This window comes from Hemibagrus wyckioides, linkage group LG28 (genome assembly GCF_019097595.1).
Source record: "Hemibagrus wyckioides isolate EC202008001 linkage group LG28, SWU_Hwy_1.0, whole genome shotgun sequence".
Taxonomy (NCBI): Eukaryota; Metazoa; Chordata; class Actinopteri; order Siluriformes; family Bagridae; genus Hemibagrus; species Hemibagrus wyckioides.
This window is the reverse complement of record NC_080737.1, coordinates 4,641,886-4,669,829: the sequence shown is the minus strand read 5'-3', so window position 1 is coordinate 4,669,829 and position 27,944 is coordinate 4,641,886. Positions and strand designations below refer to the sequence as shown.

General features: G+C 40.9%; 1 protein-coding gene across 1 annotated transcript; it reads right to left on the bottom strand.

Annotated features, from left to right (window-relative positions):
- Positions 1–125: 125 nt before the first annotated feature.
- On the bottom strand, positions 126–27,944 carry LOC131348242 (putative leucine-rich repeat-containing protein DDB_G0290503). The gene is made up of 7 exons (XM_058383024.1): positions 24,214–27,944; positions 23,446–23,482; positions 16,153–16,187; positions 15,000–15,060; positions 4,233–5,612; positions 3,894–3,962; positions 126–2,309 (listed from the first exon to the last, which is right to left on the bottom strand). The coding sequence occupies exons 1-7, from the start codon at positions 24,229–24,231 to the stop codon at positions 1,048–1,050; spliced, it is 2,862 nt and encodes a 953-aa protein (XP_058239007.1). The 5' UTR covers positions 24,232–27,944; the 3' UTR covers positions 126–1,047.

Here is a 27,944-nt window from a genome sequence, read left to right as displayed (position 1 = left end):
CCAAGTAGTGCTTAATAGTGTAGAGATATTATAAAGCGTTACCAATGAATCATAAAAATGCAAAAACATTTTATTACACTTTTTATAAAAATATTTTGTCACAATGTAGTCATAATTGTACTAATTTTGACATTTAAGAAAATTATGTCTGCCCATTTGTGACATTTAAAAAAAAAATTCCTCTTTTTTTAAAAATGAAGGTGGAGACAGTAAGAGGTTTTTTTTTAACATAGTGGATGAAATTTATTGTTTTGTGAAATTCTTGGTATCTATGTCATTTTAAGATTAATAAATAAGTAAATAAATACATACATACATACATATTTTTTTTATTTTCTGAACAACCTAATTACAATGAGTTGGTTGTTTTGCACCATGGTGAAGACAGTTCTTTTTGTAACACTTGAGCAGAAGAAATGACAGGTGAAGAAGAGAGAAATATGATTTTATATATATGTCCCTGACTGGAAATCAGTAAAACTTCCCTCTCTTTCTCAATGGATTAGAGATATCATTTGTTTTTGTTTTTTTTTGTTAAATTGAAAAAGATTACACTTTCATTAAGGGGTTCTCCTAATGCATTTGGTAAAATATGGGGCCCTTTTTTCTAGCTGACTAAGAGGATAAATTTCTCATTCTTCTTGCACTAACATGACTCTAATGGTTTGGCTGGGCGCTAATATCGTGTTTGGTGTAGCAGTGTTGATGCGCTAGTTGTTTATCTATCTATTATGGACGCACTTGAATGCGAGCTGACAGAGATTTCTTTTTATTTATTTTTATCTTATATAAAATGTATTATTTTATTCTATTATTCCTTACTAATGTTGTGTTGGCAACTGTATTTTTTTGTAAAACTTAAATATTTAGTCTTGTGGGTTTGCTCTTTATACATCTGTGGTGTTGCAGCATCAGGTTTCCTCATCAAAGGGTCAAACCAGTGTACCATTAAACCCTTTAAATGTACTTTCAGCTTTTCAGTAAAGTGGTAATGTCCTCCATGACCCTCTCAGTCTATTAGTCTATTCTCCTTCTCATTCAATAAACTCACTTATTTTCTGTTAAGCTCAAAACAGTTATAGTGCACTTTTCTTTCAGCAGACTGAGATGTTCTGTGACCTCAAAAAATTTTTGTTTAAGAATCTCCAGCTCTCTGTTCTTCTCCTCCATCTGTCTGCTGAAATCTTCCTGCATCTTTGTTTTTGAGGCTAAAATATTTCTCTGGAGTTCAGGCAGGATGATCGTCATGAGCTTTCTCTCTGTCTCCATTTGTATCTCTTCATACACCTCCCTGATCTCCTCCATCTCTTGTCTGTGCCTCTCCTCCATCTCTCTCCTTTCCCTCTCTCTCTTTTCTTTTAGTTTCTTCACCTTTTCTTCCATTTCTGTCCTTCGCTCAGCCTCTCGTTTTAGCTCTCTCTCAAGTTCTTTCTTTTTCTCTTCATCCTTCTCTTCTTTCATTTTTCTCTCCAGTTCAGTTGTTCGGTCATCAAGTTGTCTGATGTCCCCTTCATGTTCCTGGATCACTCCCTCTATCTTTCTCAGAGAGTCCTGCACCTCCTTCTTTATTGTTTCTTTCATATCCATCTCCTCTCTCACTTGTTTCTCTTCTCTTTCCTTCAGGATCTTAGTCTCCATGGCTCTAATCTGAGATTCTGTTTCCAGGTAGATGTCACTGCTGTAGAATTTATCTCTGCTTCCTTCCACCATCTTCTCTATCTTCTCCAGCAGTTCTGAGACCTGAGAACCATCTCCACTCTGCTTAATGTTGAGACAGTGAAACCTGTTCCCACATTTCTCTACAAGTCTCTGGACCTCCTGGTCTCCTGACTGGATAAACTCCTCAATGTTCTTCTTCTGAAGTTCATCAGTAACACTGAATATGATCACGGTGTTTCTCCAACATCTCTCTCCAAAGATCTCCTCCATTTTCTCCAGCACCCCTCTCTCCTCTCCTGTAGGCTGCATTACAGGTATGACCAGGAGAAAGGCGTGGGGTCCTGGAGCAGACAGATGGACACAGAGTCCCACGTCCTGTCTCAGCTTTTCCAGAGAGAGTTCAGGAGAGAACCAGTCAGGAGTGTCCACTACAGTCACCTTCCTCCCAGACACCTCCCCCTGTGTGCTCTCACTCTGCTGAGTGGCTGTAGATATAGCTGTAGATGTAGCAGCCTGGTTCTTCTCCTCTCTGCCCAGGATGGTGTTTCCTGTTGCACTCTTTCCAGATCCTGTCCTCCCCAGCACCACCAGCCTCAGTTCTGCTACAGGAACTAATGCTGGAGAATGAGGACTAGATGATTCTCTGCCGACTGAAAATAAACAAGAAAGACTGATTTAATACAGATTTTATCACTTAATGCATTACAGAGTTATACTTCAGGCACTGCCCCAGGTGGCTGTGTGCCAGAGTTGCTTCTTACTGTCTTGTATCTTTACATACTTTTACAGTACTTTTTATTTATTTGCCATTTGGGAGTGGAAGTTGCAATTTATGTGAACAATAAATGGTGCAATCCTGGACACATTACAGTGAAGGAAAGTGTGTGCATCCCTGACCTTACTGCTAACTGTTAACAGTAATTCTCTGTCCATATTATTTGTTTAGAGAGTTTTCCCTCGCCATCATCACTGTTTACATACTGCTGATGTGGTGGGGGCTGCTGACATCATCAGCTCAGTGACAACAAGATTTCAGACCCTGCACCCTAGTACCTTCATAGCTATCTATGGGGTTTTCAACTATGTCACCCTGGAATCAACCCTGCCCACTTTTAAACAGTTTGTGGACTGCAAAACAAGAGGTGATAAAACCTTGGACTTGCTCTATGTTAATGTCAAGAAGGCAGAGAAATCCATAGCACCATAGGCCGATGCCAACAGACTTAACAAGCATATTAAGAAAGCAGGTTCTAGGAGTGGAGCTGGAGTCTATTGCTGAGGTGTCTGAGAGGAGTCCTACCAGAGCACATTGAGCTGTAGACTGAGATGACTGAAAACAACCACAGAATGCAACATGAGGTCTTTCCTACCAAAACTCTATAACAAGCTCTATAACTCCTCTCCTTTCTGTAGGGAGCATATCTGACACAATCAACACTGACTAAGTCAACTACTATCAAAATTCCATTCATGGGCAATAACATAAATGTGCAATACCACACCATGTGCAATATCATATTATATATTATCATATTGTACAATATGTTCAAGTTCCCAAATACCATTTTTGTACTTTGAATACATTTTGTATACATTGTAAATATATAGAATATTTTATTTGATTTATTTAATTTTGAATTTATATGTTTGAATACTTTTTGTACTTCTGAATACAATTGTATGTATAGGTTATATCATTTATTTTCATTCATATTCAATTTATATTTATTTTTCCTGTTATCCGAAGCAGACTCTGGCAAAAGAATTTTCTTTCAGGATTGATAAAGTTCTATCTTATCTTATCTTATCTTATCTTATCTTATCTTATCTTATCTTATCTTGTCTTGTCTTGTCTTGTCTTGTCTTGTCTTGTCTTGTCTTGTCTTGCTGTTCTATGGAGTATGGAGACCTACTGCCTTTATGTAACTCATATTCAAATTTCTAATCATGTTAGTGTCACTGTGACAGAGGAAAGAGTAATGCCATAGATCCTTCTCCAAACAACAACAATGGCAAACCCATGATAGGGGAAATTTTTACCTAATAAATATTTATTTGTGATTTATTTTTGTCCATGTTTATTAGCAGTTTTACAATACTGATGTTTTGACTGTAATCAAACTATAAATTTAAGTGTCTACTACTGCCTGCTGCTTCTCATCATATTTGCCTCATTTACCCCAAAACTCCTGTTGAGTTACACACTAAACATACAACAATCATTAATCACTTACATGTTGGATGTTTTCCCTCCATACTGTTTCTTCTCCTGATTGGTGCTGAGTCCTGAGTCTCTCCACTCACTAGGAAACATCAGAAGCAGTCAGAATGAGAAAGACATTCTTCAGAAGGTAAAGTTAGACAGATGAGATCATGAAAGTTACGTCTTATACACTATAACTAACCCCTGTCACTGTTTAAATTACACTTCCTTATAATATCTGAAGAGTTGCACTATTAAGGATCATTACAGTATATTTTATGTGATAATTTATTAAGTAAATATTTAACATTTGGAAACACTGACCTTCTGAAAAACAGAAAACAAAATCTTAATTTGATAAATTACTCACTTTCTGGAAGTAACAAGTCCTTGCTGTTTCTTCTCCTGATGGGGGCTGATGATTCTGGATCTGTTTGTTCCTGCAGCTGCTTTGTTTTCTCCTCTAGAAGTCTGTCTTTCTCCTGAAGCTGTTTGTCTCTTTCCATTAGCTGTGTCTCTCTCTCAGTTAGAAGACTCTCTTTCTCTTCAAGCTCTTTGTTTTTTTCTGCTAAATCAGCTTTCTGTTGCTCCACTATGATCATCATCTCCTGTAGTTGTCTCTGCTTGTCCTGCAGTTCCTGTCCCAGTGTCTCCAGTTGATTTGTACCAGTTTCCAGCTCTTTATCTGTGTTCTTCAGCTGTGTTTCTTTCTCCTTCAGCAGTATGTTCAGATTCTCTAGTTGTGTGTATTTCTCTTCCATGTGTCGCTGACTGTCTTCTAATTCCTTCATTGTTTTTTCCAGTTCAGTCTCCTTCTCTTCCAGTGTCTCGTCTTTCATCTGCAGTGTTTGTGTATTTTCTGTCAGAAGTCTGTCTTTCTCCTGAAGCTGTTCATCTCTTTCTATTAGTTTGTTTTTACTGGTTTCCAGTTCTTTCACCACACTCTCCAGTTGTCTCTCTTTGTCTTTCAACTGTGTCTTATTCTTTTCTAATGATATATTTGTTTTTCTCAATTCTTCTTTCATCTCTCTGAGCTGTTTCTCCTTCTCATCTAGTTTGTTGTCCTTCATTTGAAGTGTTTGTGTATTTTCTGTCAGAAGTCTGTCTTTCTCCTGAAGCTGTTTGTCTCTTTCCATTAGCTGTCTCTCTCTCTCAGTTAGAAGACTCTCTTTCTCTTCAAGTTCTTTGTTTTTTTCTGTCAGCTCAGTTTTCTGTTGCTCCACTACGATCATCATCTCCTGTAGTTGTCTCTGCCTGTCCTGCAGCTCCTGTCCCAGTGTCTCCAGTTTATTTGTACTGGTTTCCAGTTCTTTCACCACACTCTCCACTTGTCTCTCTTTGTCTTTCAACTGTGTCTGATTCTTTTGTAATGTCATATTTGTTTTTCTTAATTCTTCTTCTATCTCTCTGAGCTGTTTCTCCTTCTTTTCCAGTGTCTTGTCCTTCATCTGAAGTGTTTGTGTATTTTCTGTCAGAAGTCTGTCTTTTTCCTGAAGCTGTTTGTGTCTTTCCATTAGCTGTGTCTCTCTCTCAGTTAGAAGACTCTCTTTCTCTTCAAGTTCTTTGTTTTTTTCTGCTAAATCAGCTTTCTGTTGCTCCACTACGATCATCATCTCCTGTAGTTGTCTCTGTTTGTCCTGCAGCTCCTGTCCCAGTGTTGCCAGCTGATTTTTACTGGTTTCCAGCTCTTTATCTGTGTTCTTCAGCTGTGTTTCTTTATTCTCTAATTGTCTATTTGCTCCATCCAGTTCTTTAAAAAAATTGGGCAGGAGAGTAAGCTGAATGATTAATGTTGTCATAACCAGTGATCAGCTACAGAAACACCACTTGTTATGACTAAAGCCAAAATGATTATTTATAATTATTTAACTTGAAAACTGAAGTGCTTAATGCACTTAATAGGGAGAAGCATTTACTTTTTTCAGTAAAATTTATGATGTATTTTATTCATTTGGTATATGTGTATTACCTAGGTAGGGCTAAGTTACTTTGATGACAAACCCATTAACTAATGGGCATGGAAATCATCTTGCCAAGGTGCTATTTCTGGTCTGTATCTTTTCCCTGCATAAGAACTGGATCTCTTAATTAAATACCTGGGTAGAGAATCTTCTGAGCATGCACGGAGACTGAAACGTTCATATCAGAAACCCATCAGCTGTGCTGATAATGACATGGCACAGACTTGAGAAAATATATGGCTCTCCAGAAGCGACTGAACAAGAACTTTTTGCCAAGCCCAAAAACTTACCCAGAGTGACAAACAAAGATCCACAAGAGCTTTGAGATTTAGGAGACATCCTCTTGGAACTAGAAGCTGCTAAGCTTGAAGAATACTTTTCAGGCTTAGCATACTTGGACACTTCTAAGGGAGTAAATCCTATTGTGGAGAAACTTCCATATAACATTCAAGAAAAGTGGATGTCTTTTGGATCCAGACATAAGCAAGAATATCTTGTTGCTTTTCCACCTTTTTGTTTGGGATTTTTGTACATACTGAAGCAAAAGCATGTACCGATCAGTTTCAGTTTCAATTTCCTTATGTAAGATATGAGAAAGTAGAAACATTTGAGAGACAAAGATAAATGTCATTATCCGTTCACAAAACTAAAGTTAGTCCACTACCTAAAACACTACCTTAACAGGAGATAAAGATATCAGTCATTCCAAATAAAATCTGCCCAATACATGGAAAACCTCATCCTTTAAGAAGATGCAGAGGGTTCAGGGAGAAATCTCTACAAGATAGAATTCAGTTCTTGAAAGAGCAGTCTGTGTGTTATCGTTGCTGTTCTTCCACTGACCATCTAGCCAAAAACTACACTGTGGAAGTTCAGTGCAAAGCATGTGGTAATGACACACAGCCATAAGCCCTTCATCGAGATCCTGCCCCTGGAAATCTCTGACATCTACCTCTACCTCAGAGTATGGTGGGGAGAATGGCAAATCAGTTAATCATAAGGTTCCATAAGTAGTCGACACCTAAGAGGGCTACCTCCCCTAGGGGGAGTATCACCTCAAGGCTTTTGTATTGTTGCACCTTCAAGGCCTGCCCACTCAAGCCCTTTAAAACTGTAACTCATGTTCCTTTTCACTGGACTCGGTGACTACAGTACCAATGCAATGTGTTCTGATCTACAAGAAAACATTCCCGCTGAACACTACTTCGGAATTAGAAAAACAAAAAACCCACACATTTTTGTCCTGTTTGTTTTGTCTTGTTTGTTTTTTTGTATTTCGTCTTCTTCTTATCGTCCCCACGTGACATACCGAGCGTTTCTGTGTTTGAGTTTGATATAGTGTATGATCCTTGCCTGTTTTCCACATCCGATTCTTGTCTTGCTTCTAATATTGATTTCCGTGTATGACCCCGCCTGTTTCTCTGACTACGCGCTTTGTTTTGTGCTTTCGGTTTTGTTTTCTCGCCCCAGTGCTTTTCTGGTTTTTGACTCGCGTTTGTTTTTTTTGACTACGTCTCCGTCTGTGTGATTATAATTAAAGTTCCACTTATGGATTCGACTCCTATGGCCTCCGGCTCCTCCTTACAGGATACTTCGCCTGCTGAGAATCCAGTGGAATTACATGCCACTATCGTCCGCCAAGGACACTTGATCCGCGCATATCAGGACCAGCTCGTGGAACTACAGGCCGCCAATGCGCAGCTGCAACAACGACAGCCTCAAGCCCAGGTATCGGATGCTGCTCCTCCTGTCTCTTAGTCACCGGCTCCTGCTGCACATAGTTTAACTCCTCAAATGGCGTTGCCTGAAAAATTTGATGGATCAGCTGATCGTTGCCGGGGATTTCTTTGCCAGTGTGCTAATTACTTTGCGCATTGACCAGATCTCTATAGCAATGAAACAACCAAGTGCGCATTCATACTGTCTCTCCTCACGGGCAGAGCTCTGGACTGGGCTTCGGCAGTGTGGGATGCAGAACCACAGATCAAGACTTCGGCGGACTATTTCGCTGGTCAGATCCGCGAGGTTTTTGAGTACCCGGCAGGGGGCAAGGACATTTCTGTGCAGCTGATGGAATTACGCCAAGGCCCGGACAGCGCTGCTGATTATGCTATAAAATTTCGAACCCTCGCAGCCCAGTCTGGGTGGAATGATACAGCTCTCCTGGCCATTTTTCGAGGTGGTTTGAACTCAGCTCTACAGGCGGAAATGGCGTGCCGAGATCCAAACACCACTCTGTCCCAATTCATCGGAATGGCAATCCGACTCGACAACCTGCGCCGCCAGCACCGTGTCACTGCTCCCCCTTGTCTTCTGCCACGCCGCTACCAGGATGTCCCTACTGCCCCTGAGGATATTTCTGATCCCATGCAAGTAGGTCGTGCCAGAGTGTCAGAGAAAGAACGCCAGTGCCGTACCGACATGCGCCTGTGCTACTACTGCGGACAACCAGGTCACCAAGTATCACGCTGCCCAGAGAAACCAACCACATCTCAGGTGGGAGAGATTAAAAACTCTGCTAAAGTGTCTTTATCGTCCATACTGCACTACGCTGATCATATGTTTCCTGTCTCAGCACTACTAGACTCTGGCGCGGCCGTCAACATCATTGACAGCGGCCTCGTAGAGAAGTTACACCTTCCCACTACACCATGCATCCCTCCTCTACGAGTGACGACCATCAACAACCAACCTATTGGGGAGGGATTCCTTTACCGTCAGACTCAACCCCTTGACCTCCAAATCGGGCGCTTTGACCATGAGAGGACCACATTCTTTGTCATCTCCTCGCCTGCTAATCCTATCGTTTTGGGCCTACCTTGGCTGCAACAGCATGAGCCTCGCACTTCCTGGAGAGACGGGGAACTGACACACTGGTCTCTTCACTGCCAGTGCCATTGTTTCTCTCACACCTCACCACATCCGTGCCCCACTACGACAGTAGAAAGCCCCGAACCCAATTACGTGGTCAGAATACCCAAGGAGTATGAGGACCTGCGTGAGGTGTTCAGTAAGGAGAGGGCCACTCACCTTCCACCGCATCATCCTTGGGATTGTGCCATAGAACTGCTACCCAATGCCATGCCACCCAAAAACCGGATCTACCCTCTATCACTGCCGGAGAACCAAGCCATGGAAGACTATATTGAGGAAGCACTAGCTTCTGGGTTCATTCGCCCCTCTACATCCCCTGCTGCTGCCATTTTCTTTTTCGTGGAAAAGAAGGACGGAGGTCTTCGTCCTTGCATTGGCTATAGAGGCCTGAATAACATCACCGTCCGCTACCCATATCCTCTCCCTCTGGTACCCGCAGCTCTGGAACAACTCCGAGGGGCCAAGATTTTCACCAAGCTGGATTTAAGGAGCGCTTACTATCTCGTGCGTATCAGGGAGGGGGATGAATGGAAGACAGCATTCCACACGACCCGGGGACACTATGAGTACCTTGTCATGCCCTATGGGCTCACGAATGCCCCTGCCGTGTTCCAATCTCTTGTTAATGAGATTTTCAGAGACATGCTAAACAAATTCGTCATTGCATATATTGATGATATTTTGATTTACTCCTCCTCCCTCGAAGACCACACCAACCATGTACGCCTCGTTCTGTCCCGCCTTCTGCAGCATCACCTCTATGCTAAGTTGGAAAAATGCGAGTTTCACCGTAATACCATCACCTTCCTGGGTTATGTGCTCTCACCGGGGAAGGTGGAGATGGATCAAGCCAAGGTCCGAGCTGTCTACGAGTGGCCCGAACCCATCACGATTAAGGAATTACAACGCTTCCTGGGGTTTGCTAACTTCTACAGGCGCTTTATCAGGAATTATAGCATGATCGCCGGTCCGCTAACCTCCCTTCTCAAAGGAAACCCTAAGAGACTGTTATGGACAGACCGAGCATGTGCCGCTTTTAAAGAACTTAAAACCAGTTTCACCACAGCCCCGATCCTACGCCATCCTGATCCAGACACCCCCTTTGTCGTTGAAGTCGACGCCTCCAGCTCGGGGATTGTGGCCGTCCTGTCGCAACGCCAGCCAGATACCAGGAAACTCCACACTTGTGCATACTTCTCCAGGAAACTGACCACAGCAGAGGCAAATTATGATGTGGGCAACCGTGAACTCCTCTCAATTAAATCCGCCCTGGAGGAGTGGCGCCACTGGCTGGAGGGGGCACGACACCCCTTCCTGGTCCTCACAGATCACCGAAACCTTGAATATTTATGGGGTGCCAAGCGTCTCAACCCCCGTCAGGCCCGCTGGGCCCTCTTCTTCACCCGCTTTAACTTCTCAGTCACCTACCATCCAGGCTCCAAGAACGGCAAAGCTGACACACTCTCCCGCCAAGTAGAGATCAATGACCCGCAATCTCAGTCTGATCCCATTCTGCCACCCTCTGTTATCCTGGCCCCGGTACAATGGAACCTAATGGAGGAAATCAGGAGGGCTCATGTGGAGGAAGCTCCGCCCGCAGCCTGCCCTACATCCAAGCTTTATGTGCCCATCACTCTTCGCCCTAGGGTTTTACAGTGGGTGCACGAGGCACCCAGCAGTGGCCATCCGGGCATTCGCCGCACCATAGAACTCACCCAGCGTCGTTTCTGGTGGCCCTCTCTCAGCTTCGACGTTGGGGATTATGTGAGATCATGCTCCACCTGTGCCCAGTCCCGCACCAGCCACCAGCTTCCCGAAGGTCTGCTTGAACCACTACCCATCCCACACCGTCCCTGGTTGCACATCGCGGTGGACTTCCTGACGGATCTCCCAGCCTCAGAGGGGTTCACTGCGATCCTAGTCGTCATTGACCAGTTCTCCAAAGCCTGCAAATTAATACCACTCCAAGAACTACCCACAGCCATGGAAACAGCAACTATGCTTTTTCACCAAGTTTTCCGTCACTACGGACTCTCAGTCCTCTCAGAGGCTCTCAGTTCACCTCACATGTTTGGCGAGCCTTCTGCTCTCAACTGGGCATTAACGTGAGCTTGAGTTCTGGGTACCACCCTTAGTCTAATGGCCAAGTGGAACAGCTTAATCAGGAAATTGGGAGGTTTCTCCGCTCCTACTGTAGTCGCCAACAACACCGCTGGAGCGAGTTTCTTCCCTGGGCCGAATATGCCCAGAACTCCCTCACCCACTCGTCCACGGGTCTCACGCCATTCCATTGTGTTCTAGGATATCAACCACCTTTGTTTCCCTGGTCTGGGGAGCCCTCCTCGGTCCCCGCTGTAGATGACTGGTCCAGACGCAGCCAAGAGGTATGGGAAAGAGCTCATGTTCGATTACAAAGGGCTATTAGACGGCAGAAAGATATGGCGGATCACCGCTGCCGTCCACATCCCACCTACAGGGTAGGGCAGCAGGTCTGGTTGTCTACCCGTAACTTGAAGCTCCAGCTCCCTTGTCGCAAGCTAAGCCCACGTTTCATCGGCCCATTCACCATCACCCGCCAAGTCAACCGAGTCACCTACCGTTTACAACTGCCACCCGCATACTGTATTTCTCCCACCTTTCATGTCTCTCTTCTTAAGCCTGCCTATGATCCCCCATCTAACATCCCCAGTCAAGATGAGCCTCCGCCCCTGGACATTGAAGGAGCCCCGGCCTATCATGTGCGTACCCTCCTGAACTCTCGCCGCATTCGCAACCGCCTACAGTATCTGGTCGATTGGGAGGGCTATGGTCCTGAGGAACGCTCCTGGGTGGACTCGGCTGACATCCTCGACCCATCCTTAATGGAGGAATTCCACTCGGCTCACCCAGATCGTCCCGCCCCCCCGCCCTCGGGGGAGACCACGCCGTGGAACACCGGGAGGTGTTCATAGAGGGGGGGCTATGTAACATCCCAACGCGAACACGAACCCTCTCCGGAATACTAATTACTCACGTGACTCACTGACTGGTTTCCCACAGACATAAATACCCCACGCACACATTGTTGTACGCGAAGTATCATCCCCACGTGACATACTGAGCGTTTCTGTGTTTGAGTTTGATATAGTGTATGATCCTTGCCTGTTTTCCACATCCGATTCTTGTCTTGCCTCTGATATTGATTTCCGTGTATGAGCCCGTCTGTTTCTCTGACTACGTGCTTTGTTTTGTGCTTTCGGTTTTGTTTTCTCGCCCCAGTGCTTTTCCGGTTTTTGACTCGCGTTTGTTTTTTTTGACTACGTCTCTGTCTGTGTGATTATAATTCAAGTTCCGCTTATGGATTCGACTCCTATGGCCTCTGGCTCCTCCTTACAATAATATAACAATGGAAAATTTCTCACTGTTTGGAAAGGTATCAATATTCATAACAAATCTTCAGCACAAAGGCATGGCAATAGTTCAGGTGAAGAACTACACTCCTTAAATGCTAAGACCTATTATAAAAGTGTAAACTAACAACAAGCTGATAAAATGCTAAGTTTACAAATTGTGAGAGTTATTTAGAACTCTCAAAGGGAGGGTTGTAGGAAAACATATTTTGATATTTACTGTAACATACATTCCTTTCTGAATAATAATTTACATGTCCCAGCTCTCACCACCAAATGGTGATCAAATTAGATGGTGATCAGGAACTGTGAACTAGCTTACAGTTGGGGGAGTAAACTCTGGGGACCTTTCTCCCATTCAGTGCTTTGTTTAAGAGTATCACCTCTTAGCTTTTGCATTAGCATTCCAGGGAGTTGACACCTGTGAGGGCTACCTCCCCTTGGGGGGGTATCACCTCATGGTTTTTGTATTGTCACACCTTCAAGGCCTGCCCACTCAAGCCCTTTAAAACTGAAACTCACGTTCCTTTTCACTGGAATGGGTGACTACAGTACCACCAGAGTGTGTTCTGATATACAATAAAACATTCCTGCTGAACACTACTTACGAGTCCCCTGGTCTGCTTTGATGAATTCACAACAGATTTCTTTGACATCTCTTAACATCAAAACAAGCCCATTGCCTTACACACTGAAAACATGTGCAGGGCTTCTAGAGATAGGCGGAAGAAGAATGTCTGATTTCATTGTGGAGTACATTAATGGAAAGATAGATCTACCTCTCTCTAGTTTTCTAGAGTGTAATTAGATTCCTAATGACCATACAGAGATTCCAACTCCTGATGTTGCATTCCATTATAGCCACTTGAGACATATAATGCAGGAAATACCTCCTCTTTAAGTAGGTAGTCCATGCTACAGTCAAATTAAGGTAAAAAAGAAGTTGGATATCAATCCACAATGGCAACAACCTTTAGAAACAGCATACGAGGGCTCTGCATATGAAGGCATTGGTGAATCGCTTTTCTCCTACACAGCAAATGATCATAAGATTGCTCCCTCTGTGGAAGACACTAGATTTCTCCAAATAATGGACAAAGAGTTTTTTTAGGACAGATACAACAGTTGGGTTTCTCTGCTACCCTTTCTTGAGCCCAGACAAAGTCTACCCAACAACAAAGACTATGCATTCAAACAACTTCTCTCACTGAAACACACTTTAGACAAGCAGCCACAAATGAAAGCACATTTCCTGGATTTTATTAATGACTTTCTATAAAAATGAGCATGCAGAGATTGCCCCACTGCTTCAACATGGTCAGGAAGTGTGGTACTTGCCACTGTTTGGGGTGTATCATCCTAAGAAACCTTTCAAAATTCAAGTTGTCTTTGATTCAAGTGCACCATTTGAGGGAGTTTCACAGTGTACTTCTCACAGGCTGAGATTTAATGAGATTCTGTAATGAGCTTGTGGCTATTACTGCTGATATACAGTTCCATTGTTTCCTTGTTAGGGAAGACCACAGGGATTATGTTAAGTTCCTTTGGTATTAAAACAATGGCCTTGACAGTGAAATAGTGGATCACAGAATGCGTGTGCATGTCTTTGGAAATAAACATGACTGCAGCTCACAACCTTCCTCATAAGAGTACACTCAGGGAAACTATCTCCTGTCCTTGACAGCAATGGCTTACTTTGAGTAGGGGGCCACATTGCAAGGTCAGGTCTGGAACTTTGTGAAGTCAACACTATTACCATACCAGGTACACATCATGTAGCGACACTGATTGTGCGACATTATCATGAGACTGTGAAACATCAGGGCAGGCACTTTACAGAAGGTGCTGTCAGAGCCGCTGGATTTTGGCTAGTTGGAGGTAAGAAGTGCATACGCAGTTTGCTTTTCAAGTGTTATATGCAAGAAGTCAGGAAGGAAGACAGAACATCAGCAGATGTCTGATTTGCCAGCAGAGCGGCTTATGGTAGCTCCACCCTTGACTTATGTGGGTGTCAATGTTTTCAGACCATGGGAAGTGACTGTTCATAAGACCAGAGGGGGTCAAGCTAATTCCAAGAGGTGGGCAGTTATGTTTACATGTATGTGCATGAGAGCTGTCCATATTGAAGTGATTGAAGCAATAGTTGTTTCATTAATGCCTTAAGGAGATTATTTGCCACCAGAGAGCCAGATAACTACATTCAGATTGTGGAACAAATTTCATTGGAGCATCCCGAGAACTTTAAATGGATGAATATAGTGTCAGTTCAGAGGATGTGCAGAAATATCTAAAAGAACAACATTGCACATGGAAATTCAACCCATCTCATGCATCTCATATGGATAGTCACTGGGAGCGAATGATCGTGACTGTTCTTCGCATTCTTGATTCCATGTGGCTTAATGAGAAATCTTCCCATCTCACACACAAGGTCTTGATGACATTTTAATGGCGGAAGTTACTGCAGTGATGAATTCATGGCCTCTAATCCCAGTGTCTTCTGACCCAGAATTTCCCTTTATTCTCACCCCTGCTACTTTTTGACACAAAAGACAGGTGCGACTCCTGCCCACATGGAGACTTTGAGAATAATGAGTTGCTTAAGAAAGAATGAAAGCAAGGTAAGCAGACATCTTCTGGACAAGATGGAAAAAAGAGTACCTTAAACATTTTGTAATCCAGATGGAAGTGGCAAGACAAAAAAAAAAAAGAACTTGGTAAAGAACTTTCAAGTTAACAGGATTGAGGTGCCAGAGAAGTCTAATTAGGCCAGTATATAGACCTAACTGTAGTTTACTTCTGAGTTTTTATCTGTCCATAAAAAACATGTTTACTGGAAATCTCGTTATTAAACACAGGCCATAAAAATCAACAGATTTGTTTACAACTGGTTGTAACTCCTTCCATACTCACCAGTTAGTAGAGCAGATTCCTCCATTTTTTTCCTCTCATCTTCTGTCCATTCTCTGTCACTCTGTGGAAGTTAATAAAACAGTGTTTTTTATAAGTTTTATATAGGATTCCATACTGTATGTAAATAAAGTGTTAAATAAATATGAAGTGTTTCCCTTTTCTGATCACTGTGTGTGTTTGTGTGTGTGTGTGTGAGATAGTATCAAGATATTTGGGCTTATTTCTGCTGTGATGTCATACAATATCAAAATAAAGTAATGTATGTATGCATCAAAATCAACTGTTTCAGACATTTACATCTTTTTAATGGTACTAGTTGTGTTTAATGTTATTTTTTTATGTTCATTAGCTGACATTTATATGCTATGAACAATTCACACAAAAGAATTCACAGAAACCAAGAGCAATTTACTGATTCAAAAAAGAATGACAGCTTGTTTTGTTTTCTTTTAGGGTGACATTAAATTTATCACATAGATTTTAAGAAAAAAATAATTTAAATTAATTTTGTTAGTTAATTTTGTTGTTTAGACAATTTTTGCAGACCACATTGACCACAGTGGGGTTGCAATCTGCAACACCCCCCCCAACCACCGGAGAAAACCCCACATTCAGCACTTCCAGGTTTGAAAGACATTTAAACAGCTCACCAATGTTTGGCATAAAGTATTGCTAGTTTTGGCGCTACACACCGAGCTGTGTTTCCTTGCTTTCTTGCGTTTGATATCCATTGTGTATGACCAGTGTCTTATTTTCCGTTGAAACAAAATCTTGATCTTGATTTGGATTTGTTTGCCCTGTCTGACAATCTGTTTGTTAACGTCTGCTTGCCTGTTCTTTGACCACACTGTTTGAGATTACATTTTGGATTATTGTGCCTCAATCATTATTATTAACCTTTGCAAATGGAGCCCTCTTCACTCTGTTGTCATTACAAATTTCCACAATAATCATATCATATAAAAATTAACTACATAACAGCAAACAAACAATTCAACAACTGTGTTTCTAGAACAATCAAAGCAGTTACTATGATAACTGATTTAGCCTTTACTGAGCACTGGTCTAACTATAACATAATTTAGGATTTTTTATGCTGCTATCACCTATAAATCATTGATGAATTTATCATATTGTATAATATTTTACTTACATGACAAACACGGATGTCCTTATATAATGGTGAATCTGAAAAAAAGCAAAGTTGTTGAGATTATTAAAAATGCATAGTAATTTTTAGTGTTTTTGTATTTTATCCTATATCCTATAGTCTTGTACTATATCTTGTACTATATTGTTTCTCTCCTATTTCTGCTGATTAAAAATTGTTTTCTAGGATCTTTTGGTATTAATGCAGTAAAAAAGAAATCCATCAGATCAACTGCTTACTGTAATGATTGCACCATCAGAGGCAGGTTAGAAATTCATGTGTGGAGTTTATTAATACAGGCAAACAATCCAGAATATAAAACTAAAGGCAACATTTAAAAAACAGGTCAAGCTGGGCAAAAACAGTCAGCTTGGCAATCAATTGAAAACAGAAACAGAAAAACTGAGAAACAGGGAAAAAGAAGTCAAAACACTCTAAGCCAATAAAAAGATACAGAAAGTCTTGGTATGCAGTAGAACTGACGACACATCACTAAGATGTGAGTGTGAGGATGGTTTAAATGTCCGACAAACAGGAAGTGACAGATGACACTGGAAAATGATCCATACTCAGGTGAAGACTCCCTGTGGAGGGAGGAGGGGTGATGCGCCAGCTGCCCTTTTACAGTGTCCCCTCCTCTATAAATACCTCCTGGTGTTCTTCTTAACTGGCTACCTCACTCAGAGACAATGTCCTCTGGGAGGCTGTAGACTCCGAATACCTAACAGAAGAGCATTTCTGTAGTTTCCATTGCTGTGTGTACACCCTTGAGGGGAATCAATCGATGATTACCATGATTGTCATGAATCCTGTCTGGGTGTCTAGAACTGTACACATACATGACATAGGTTCACAAATCACTTTGCATCTCTGCTGAGAGTGGGCCATCAGAAAGTGTTCTTTTCAAGAACCATGGTACTCTGTATCCCTAGGTGTATAGAATTCAAAGAGTTATGCACCCACTGCACAGTTCTTTGTTGGAGGGCTTGTGGGACATATTGCTTTCTGGGCAGGCATAAGGATGATAGTGGTTTGGTCTTCTAGGCCAGTTAAATCTTCTCCTTCAAATCTCAGCGAATGGGAACAAGAGTTACTGACGAGGTCATGTCACCTGGATCAGGCATCTAATAAAATAGTTTAATAATTTAAATTAATAATTTTTTTCTTCTTTCTCTGTGTCTCTTTTCTGTAAAGTTGCTTTAAGACAATGTCACTTGTAAAAGGTGCTATACAAATACATTGAATTGAATTTAAAAACAGCTGCCAGCATGTAACGTCTGGGACCCCAGACGCCCGTGGTGTGTGTGCACACGCCAGCACACAGTGTAACGAGACCCATGCGCAGGATTCAGCGAAGCACTGCTTTTATTACATTTAAGACGCGACAGGGAAACATACATAACACAAGACATGATTAACTAAACAAAACAAAACCTAGACCTTAGCTTGGCCATGGAACCTAGCAAACAAAACTCCAACAGAAACCACAGTACAGATAACAATCATGGACAAAGACACAAACACAAGGATCCCTATTTATAGGGGTAGACATTAGGGCTAATGGGATACAGGTGACACAATCAGGATAGGAACAATAGGAAGGGCGTAACAAAAGACACACAAAGAAGCAGGCTTCCAAGGTTCACCTGCCAGCACCCTCTCTGGGCCTGGCAGGGAACTGTCCAGCTGTTCCTGACACAACAGGCTTCACAGGGATTTAATCTCTTTACACCCTTTATGTATTCATGGTTCTTGTGATCTGTGATTACTTGGAAAGGACACAGTGCTCCCCTCAGCTAGTGTCTCTAAATCTTTAAGCCTACCTTGATAGACAGTAACTCTTTGTTCTCTAAATTGTAGTTCACCTCTTCTGAAGTTAGCTTTCTAGAGTAAAAAGCACAGGGGGAGAGTTTGCTCAGGTTCCCATGATGTTGAGTCAGCTCTGATCAGCTCTGACAAGCCAGTGTCCACCTCTACACTGAAAGATGAGCTAGTGTCAGGATATTTCAGAATGGGGACTGTGGTGAAGCTCATTCTCTCAAAGGCTGCTTGAATGGGCTTAGGTGACAACAGAAATTTTGAAAGAACCTTTGGAGCTCTGTGACAGTGGTCAGCATGGGCAATTGAGAGTGACTGCTCTCATTTTACTCTAGTTCATCTCCACTTCCAGATGACTGATGATATACCCCAGAAACTGGTCAGAGACTTCAAAATATAAAATATATTTTGACACTCTTAAGAGAACAGATTCTGTACTGTGAAATTTCCTAGAACCAGACTGAAAAGATTCACAAATTCTATTTGACTCTAAATACGTGAGAAAACTGTCACATCAAAGTTAGATTTCTTCAACACCGGTTTAACAGTAGCATGCAAATATTCTGGAACAAATCCAAAGGAATATGTATTATTGCCAAGATACAGGGCCCAACAACATCAAAAACCTGAATAAGTTGGTGCGCTGGAATGTCAGTTACAGATGTGGCTAGTTTTAACTTCATAACCAGTTCATGAAGAGAGTCTTTTTGAAAGCATTAAAAGATGAGGTACAAACCGGCAAAGAGGAGGGATCATAGTTTATAGGCACAATAAGCTGTCTAATGTCATAGTTCTTGTTTGTAAAGTACCTTAAAAAACATTCGCAAGCAATAACTGGGCCATCAAAATGAAGATCAATAGAAGGATTTATAACAGTGGAGGATTTTAATAGTGGAGAATAAAATCTTAGGTCTTTGATCATTTCTAGCTATGATGTCAGAGAAATACTTTGATTTAGCTTCCTTTACAGCTCTTTGATAATTAAATAATGAAGTACGTAGAATCTCACATGCAGAATGACACATGCAACTTATCTTTTTTCCATTCACGTTCTGCATGCCAACATAGATTCCAAAATTTTAGTACAAGTAGAATTAAATAAAGTAAGCTGCTGTTCAGCATCTAAATTATTTGAGGGACAGTCAAGAGAAACCAGCTTCTGCCTCATCAAAATGGGAACCAAAATCCTCACTAAAGGTAGAGCTAAACCTACATGACCAAATAATAGGCTTCTTGGTTTTAACAACCTGATCTAAAATAGAACAGGTCAACATCACAGGGTTATAAACTGAAAAACTTAAATCATCAATTTCAAGCTAACAAATAGTGATACCTTGTAACAAGACAAGGTCCAAGTTAGTGTGTAGGCCCTGTAAACATTTGGACTAAGTCAAAGGAGTCAATAAGACTTTTAAACTCTTCAGCAAGCGGAATTGTATCCCAGCATACACGTGTCGAAAAAAAAATAATATACCCAGCTTTGAATTATATACCTAGCTTTAAAAGTAGCTTAAGTAATAATGTACTCAATGCTCTAAGCTCTGACTTAGCAATATTCTGCCTAAGAGTAGTGTGTATCTATCAAGAATTATTTAGCCATTGATTAAGTAGTTAACTTTGATTAATAACAGCTATAATAATCAGATATAGCCTCATAGTCTTTATAATAATCATGCAGAATTATTAATGGCAGCATGCTAGCGTAATAACCACACTGGGACTGAAGAAACAGAAAAGAGGAGAGATTTATTGGAACATTAGGAGTTACAACTCAGTCAGCCAGCCTATCCAATGGGATCAGTGGGACCGGAGGGTCAGTTGTAGAAGACGGAATCTCGGGATCCTGAGGAGAAGTTGGAGAGTAATCAGTGGGAGAAGTTGGGGGCGAATAGTCAGGAGAAGACTGAGGAATATCATGAACACTGTAAGGCATAGGCACAAATTCAGGAGAAAGTTGGGGAATGTCAGGGGAATTAGGAGATGAAGAAGAGTCAGAGGAAGAATCATTAGAGGAGATCTCAACAGGGAAATCCTCAGTCTGGACGCCTTGAGAGGTGGTGCATGTCCAGTGCCAGTAGAAGGTCTGAGTAGACTGATCACAGGTTGTGGGGTGAAATTGGGTGCTCTGATCAAGACAGACGGTATCTCTCACGATATGGTGAGCGAGGTAAGGAGATTCAGGAATAGAGGATTCAGATAGGTGTTCCAGGAAACCAGTAAGTTCAATGGCCAGACAGGATAGCTGATACTGGCGATAGCATCGCAGAGCACCCCTGGGACTTCTCCAGAAGATAGCGTGGCCGGCTGACTGAGCTAGAAGGAAAAATGGGAAATGGGGAGAGATGAGTAAAGATGAGTGAAGTGCATATTGCGTGACTATGTAATCAGCAAAAGAGAGCATGTACTAAGGCAAAAGGAACACAGTGTGGGAAGTAGGCCAGGTCACTGTGATATGACAGTGATAGGCGGGTAGAGGAGACAATGGCATTGGAATACCAGCAACCAACAGTGATGAAAAGAGAAAAGGATATGAGGCAGCTTAATGGCACAGCTTATTTTAAATATAGTAAAATAAAACTTAGATCAAGTAAGTAGAGGGAAAAGTCATCATGACATAGGGGAAGAGAGCAAGGTACTTACACATTGTTGTGGAGGGCAACGCGCAAGGTCAGGATGAGCCGAGGAAGCACCTTTGAGAGGTGATGGTCAAATGAAGTCAATGAGGAAGTGGCGCCTATAAGTAAGCGCCAATTTTTTCTAAAAATTGTTGACTTAGTCTAAAAATAAGGGGAACTGGAGAGGAGGAAAATTGACGTCATCGAGGGGAGGATGGTATCAATTTAGGGGCAGTATCGGGACAAATGCGAAAATAATGGGAACTGGGAAAACGTATGCAAACTAAGGAAGGAGGGACTAAAGTAGCCATACACTGAATATAATGGGAAATTGCTGGAAATATTTAAATTAGAGAAAAGGAGGCGCCCCGAGGCGCCTGGGGTATAAGTAGAGGGGACTTTTTCAGGGTTTTTGAGACCAGCTGCTCTCTTCAGAAATGCATGTTATCGACTGCATGGCCGAATAAAGAAACTCTCTTCTTCTCATCTGTTGAGTGAGATCTCTGTTATTTTGGCTAAGTTTTATAGCTTGTGGAGTTCATTGAGAAAGCTATGAGAAATAGATACAAACTAAAATTCCACCCTGTGATATGTCCACTCGGAGGGGACTCTGAGTTCCGACACATGAATATTGAAATCACCAACAATCAAAAGTTTGTTGAATTTAGAAAGAATTCCACCTAACAAATCAGCAATCTTATGTATAAAGTCTTTGTTTGTCTTTGGAGGACGGTATACAATAGCAATCTAAGTTTTTGTCCCTTTTCAGATGGAATAACAGTACCTCAAACCTGGAGAAAGTGAATGAAGCAGCATTTAAAAACACAAGCTAAGTCACCACCCTTCACAGTTGACCTTGGGCAAGTTAAAAATATACAGTCTGAAGGTACAAGTTCAGAGAAAGGACTCATATTCAGTTGACCACCAAGTCTCAGTCACACATTAAAAAAATCCAGATCGTTTGTTGCAAAAAAGTCATGCAAAATAAATGTCTTATTCATCAACAATCTAGCATTAATCAGAGTCATCTTAACTTTGCACTGACTCACCAATCGACTGAGCGCCACAATTTTAAGGACAAAGATTCCTGAGATTTTTTCCTTCTTGATGAAAATGAACCAGGGATGACCAAGACCTTGGAGAGACCTGAAGAACATTCGGAATCACAGGCTGAACATATTGCTGAAGAGACTCCAGTAGTCGCCACGAGACAAGGCGACCACTGACAGGCTCAAAATCACGGAAAGCCAGGAAAGGAGATCACATAGACAGACACATTAAATGAATAGAGGCCAGTACAGGTGGAGGTGGACGATTAAAATCGGTCTCTCCTGGTGTTAGATAAAACTTCTGCTACACTCCTTAGCTTAAGGAGCTGTTGCTGGTCGTACACTATAAGTGTATGCACAGTTTCAGTCAGGAGACAGTTTAGACAGACAACAAACAGCACAGAGAGTAGATGGCCAGCCACACATTGGCACCATCTTTCTAGTGTAGGTTAAAAGTAGAGAAACACATTTAATCACTGATAGGCTGGTTGTCCACAGCCATTATGCTTATTGCAGTGGAGCATGAAACAGTAGGAAGACAGAGGGCATGAACCAACTAGTGGTGAATTAGACTGATGGCTTAATAATCTGGAGGGCTGAAACATGATGCACCTGGTCAGCATGGCATGAGTGAACAAGTACAGAGAAAATATGAGGGAAAGAATGTAGGCTCATCTTAGTAATTCCAGTTCCCTTTGGGCAGGCAACACACCAGTGTCATGGTTGTCCATGGTAGAAGCACAACTGGTGGTGAAGCTGGGCTGGTACTGCTCTGCAGATACTCTGGCCCTGATCAGATGCATGGAACCATTGCTGACTGCAGGGTTCACCAAAAGCAGGGTAAGCACATGGTGGACAGGAGGTGGGTGGTTACAGCTTGATACACCCAAACTGATGTATTGCGTGTCAGTGTCAGTGATTCGTCCTTGCATGATAGCACTGGTTGTAGTGTCGGGTTTAATTCCCTCATGTAAAACGGATTTCATTGCCGGGCCATTCCACTGCTTTGCACAACTAGTATGCAAAACTGAACAGTGTTGCAAGTGGCAAAAGATTGGCCCTGACTCAATTGAAGCAGCTGAACAGGCACGTCCTATCCACAGGCTGGATATTCAAAAATGACCGTGATTTGCTGCACATAATACGTGAAGAAGCTCCGAATTTGTGAGTCGTTATTCCACACAGCAGACTCCCATTTAATGCGTGTCCATGAGCAAAGACATGAAGATAGCACCCTAGTTTCAGTTTGGTAGGCCTCCAGCTGATGTAAAAAGTAAATAATGCAAGAACAGTTGAAGTAAGCTTGATGAGATTATGAAAATGCATTGTCATTTTCAGTATTTCTGTATTTTATCATATAGTATTAGCTTTAAACATTCTATAACTGTTTCTAAAAACTCTGTTTTTATCCTATACTGATTGTAAATTCACCAGATTACTGGCTTCCTTTCTGTTATAATCTCTTTCATGCAGCATTATCCAGTGTGACTCTCTAACTCACATCTCTCTCTGTAGTTCTACACACTACAGTAATGTTAGCCAGTCTCAGGAACTTTCAGAGAGAGTTATTGCTATGAAATCACATTCAAACAAAAACATTCAGCTTTTTAGCTCTCAGTATCAGTGTGTAGGTCAGATTTCTGTGTCTGTACAGCACTAAATGATAAACTAGACAACAGCATGATGAATGTTCTGCCAGAGATCACAGTCTGTTGTGTTCACTACACTGTGGTGATCAGTGACACTTTAACAAGTAATACAAACAAATAACTACAAAATAAAATACTGTATTTTTTAATAAATGTTTACCTCACCTTTCAGTTCTCTCATCTGTGGATCCTGTTTGTGAAACTGTAGGTGTAGAATAATGTGTAAATGTGTTGCGTATGATGTCAGAGTTAAATTATAAATTGTAAAACTGTTACTCTAGTCATAACACAGTTAAAGTGTCTCTTTATAAACAAAGGTAAGCTAGTAAAATTAAACAATTAGCTATCACACACAGTAAATCTACATAACATTGTGTTACACTGTGCTGATAATCATCTGATCACATTGGAGAGAATCAGCAAGTACAGAAACATAACTGTGGAGGGAAATGTCATGCAGCCAGAAACAAATTAATGTAGGTATTTAATTTTTCTATCTATACAAATATAAAATTGTGCTTCTTTCAGCATGTGTAATTATAGAACCTTGTATGTAGAGAACATTAATGACTCATGAGTCCATTTAGATCTCCTCCCATACTGAGGTGTAGCTCCTTATTAGTGCAGGAGAAAATGGACTGTATGAGAGAGATTGTGATGGAGTCTGTCAGTGGTGTGTGTTATATACTGTGTGTTTGTTGTGTCTTTTACTCGACATGGTAAACGTCTGTCTACATTATTGTACTGCAGTGAGGTTACACACAGGTGCATTGTGGGAAAGAAGCTGACTGATGAAAGAGGAATCTCACTTACTGATCAGACTCCTTCACGTAAACATGATCTGAAAATGTTTCTATCTGATCTCTGGATTAAAATGTAATATAATAAAATATCAGCTTTTACCATTAATGTGAAATTGAGTTATTTACTTACCCTTGCTGCAGGTGCCATGTAAAACAACAGAGAGAAATGTAATGTTAGATAAAATACAATGAGAAAAACTTATGATTTACAGTCAGAACAGCTGCTTCATTTTGCGCTTTAAGTACAAAAATCATCAGATACAATTTAGATAATTTTTTGTATATAACAACAGATGAACACTGACAGTGAATCATGATAAATAGTTTACATTTAAATAATAAAGAACATCATGAGGTATTTTTTCTCAGTGCAGTAACACAGATCTGTGATCAGCTGTTGAATAAAACACTCCAAATGAAATGAAGTGATATGAAGTGAAAATGCTGAATATCACCATAATGCTGAAAATGCTGAATATCACCATATTTTAATCACATTTCTATCTGAATCAGGGAAAAATTAAGACACGTTCCACTGTATTCCATAAATGTCCATGTCTCCATGTTTCACAGAAGAGCTGCTTTGATTTGGATCATGAGCAGTTTCCTTTTTTGCTTCACACAGATAATCTCTTGAATCATATCTGTTTAATCAGTATACATGGTGGATTGTCATCATGTGTAAAATATTTTTCTGTTCTCATCAGTGTGACTGTTACAGTGTCTGAGCACAAGGTAAAAGAGCAAAACCTCTTACTTTCAACAAGAGCTAGTCTTTTTCCTAGCATTAGCCAGCTAGCTCACACTGTGTCTGATTCTGCAGCAGTCTTATCTCCGATGTCGCAGTGTAACTCTGATCATTCTGACTGCACTCATTCAAACACATCACACAGTTTACATAACAAACTAGCAGCCCATTATTACCTAGCACTGTGTGTTGCTTTGCTTCTCAGTGCTAAACATTCAGCTTTTTAGCTCTCAGTATCAGTGTGTAGGTCAGATTTCTGTGTCTGTACAACACTAAATGATAAACTAGACAACAGCATGATGAATGTTCTGCCAGAGATCACAGTCTGTTGTGTTCACTACACTATGCTCATGATGCTCATATATCTATGTGCTATTGCACTCTGAACACACAGCACAGTCTAATCTATTTCATCTGTACAATAAATATATTATTCATGCAGCATCAAGACATCACTAACAGAGATTTATACTCACGTCTCAGTAGAGCCTGTGAAATTAAATAACACAGAGTAAAGATTTTATGCACGATTACAAATGTGAATTTTTCCATGTGAAAATGTGGAAAGTAACTTATTCTGGTTAAAACACAGCTGGTTATTGGTTATGACGTGATATGATGAAGTAGATTTGGGAAGATGCATGAGCTCATTATGTTTTTTTTTCTCTATCAATCCGTAAAGAGTAACTCTGGATGGTCTTTCTATTAAATCATGTGCAATAGAAAATCTTGGGTGTGATTACTGACTGTGGTCTCTCATTTGAAACTCATTTCATCAAGTTGCTCAGGTTTACTGACTGTGGAGTGGTTGGACACTTTATGTCCCAGGAAATCTTCATGTATGTCAACTAGCTTCTCCTTTCAGTTACGCTGTCATTGCTAGTCTTTCCGGAGTCCCTGCCTGACTTTGCACATAATATACATAGTCTTTAACCATGACATTATTATAAGCACACCTAATCTCTCTCTCTCTCTCTCTCTCTCTCTCTCCACCTGTCACTGTCAAGCTATATGTGCTACTCTCGAGCTCCCAGTATTCTGAGTTTCCAGTGTGACTGCTTCTTCTTTCCGGACATGCCTCTCCATTTTAACATGCAACTTCTGGTTGGAGTCTCATCGTTTGTTGGTCCACACTGCTGCTGGGGATGGCTCGATGTGGACAACCTGTGACCCAAGGGACTGCTGTAGATAGAACCACTTGGAGACTATTATGACATCTTGAAGTTTTGTGCTCAGGTTTTCATCAGTGAACATGTCTATAATGAACTCAGAAATTACAGTGACCCAGTAGTTGCTCAGGAGCTCTTAGTTGCATAATTCCACTTGACTATAAAAAGCTGTAGGAAGGACATTTATATTCACATTATTTACTGTCCGGTGTCATCCAAATAAGGATGGGTTCCCTTCTAAGCCTGGTTCATCTCAAGGTTTCTTTCTCATATCATGTCAGGGAGTCTTTCCTTGCCTCAGGCCTGCTCATTAGAGATAAATTTAAATTTGATTTTTAATCTTTTTCCATGTTCTCTTATTCCTGTAAAGCTGCTTTGAAACAATGTCACAGGTACACCCAATGCATTTTCCCACAGCATTGTGGGAAAGAAGCTGACTGATGAAAGTGGAATCTCACCTACTGATCAGACTCCTTCACATAAACTGATCTGAAAATGTTTTTTTATGTTTCTATTTGATTCCTGTATTAAAATGTAACATATGTAAAATGCAATATGGGTAATACATTTAAAAAATATCAGCTTTTAGCATTAGTGTGAAATGAAGTTACTTACCTCTGGGAGAGGTGTCATGTAAAACAACGGAGAGAAATTTGATGTTAGATACAATACAATGTGAAAAACAGCCAGAACAGCTGCTAAACAATCTTCACTCCGTGCTTTCAGTACAAAAATCATCAACAATTTTAAAGAATTTTATAAAACATAACAACGGATAGTAAATCATTATTAGTAGTTTATTAGTAGTTTATATTTAAATAATTAAATACTTGGGTATGAGGTATTTTTCTCAGTGCAGTAACACAGATCTGTTATCAGCTGTTGAAAAAAACACTGCAAACAAAAGTAAAAAATACTGAGCATATTTTAATAATGAGCACATAATGCTGATGGACATTGTACATATGTTGTGAGATTTTTAGCTGAAGTATGTCTCAAAACACTGCATCGGTTAACTCAAAGTGGTAAATACAGCGCTATTAATAAATATATAACATTTCAAACTGTAGTCATATAATTTACACATGTATAATATTATTACTTACAGGAAAAAGTTTTAGAGCTTTGACTCATGGTTTATAGAGACACCAGTTGCTAGCAAGCTGACACTGAGTTGGCTCATGTTCCATTCACTAACATGGGAACTGGAGGGGTTAATAATTGTACTGCAGACAGCCACTAGAGGGCGTCAGAGGCATTTTGGCTTCACATTTAAACCCCTGGTATGATGTCCACCCTTATAGACAGTCAGTGGTGTGATTATTTTCTTTATGGGATTCAGCTTGTGTGTTCTGAACATGTGAGTTTGAATCATGTAATAAAATGCATAGAAAACAGTTCATGTTAATAAAATAATTGAAAGAGGGTTTGTGTGATATCAACTAGGACTCTCCATTTAAAATAATAACATTATTTAACAGTGTAATAGCATTACCAGCTGTGTAGTTGGAAACTGTGCTAATCACTTTTCTGATGTTAACACTACACCAAGATAGCTTTGGATCAGATCACATGTAACAAGCATATAAGTGAAAATAGTCCATTTTAGGACACATAGAAATAGTTCATTAGGAATCTGCAGTCTGGCTGAATTCATTCAGACTGGTAAAAATCTTTGTGCGTAAACACGACTAATGAAAGATGAGAGTCTACACTGTAGTGTGAGTCCTTCACTTGAGCAGCAGCTTCTCATTTCATCTTCAACACAGTTCCAAGGACAATGCAGTTTGTGTTCTCCAGGTTTGTACCTTACTGTGCTAGTTTTGAAATAAGAGTGAATAAAGTCCAACACTATAACTTATAACATGAACATCTAAGTTTGTGTTTCATGTACTGAGATGAGAAGAACAGATGATGATGTGGAGTTTATGCAGTGTGGAGATC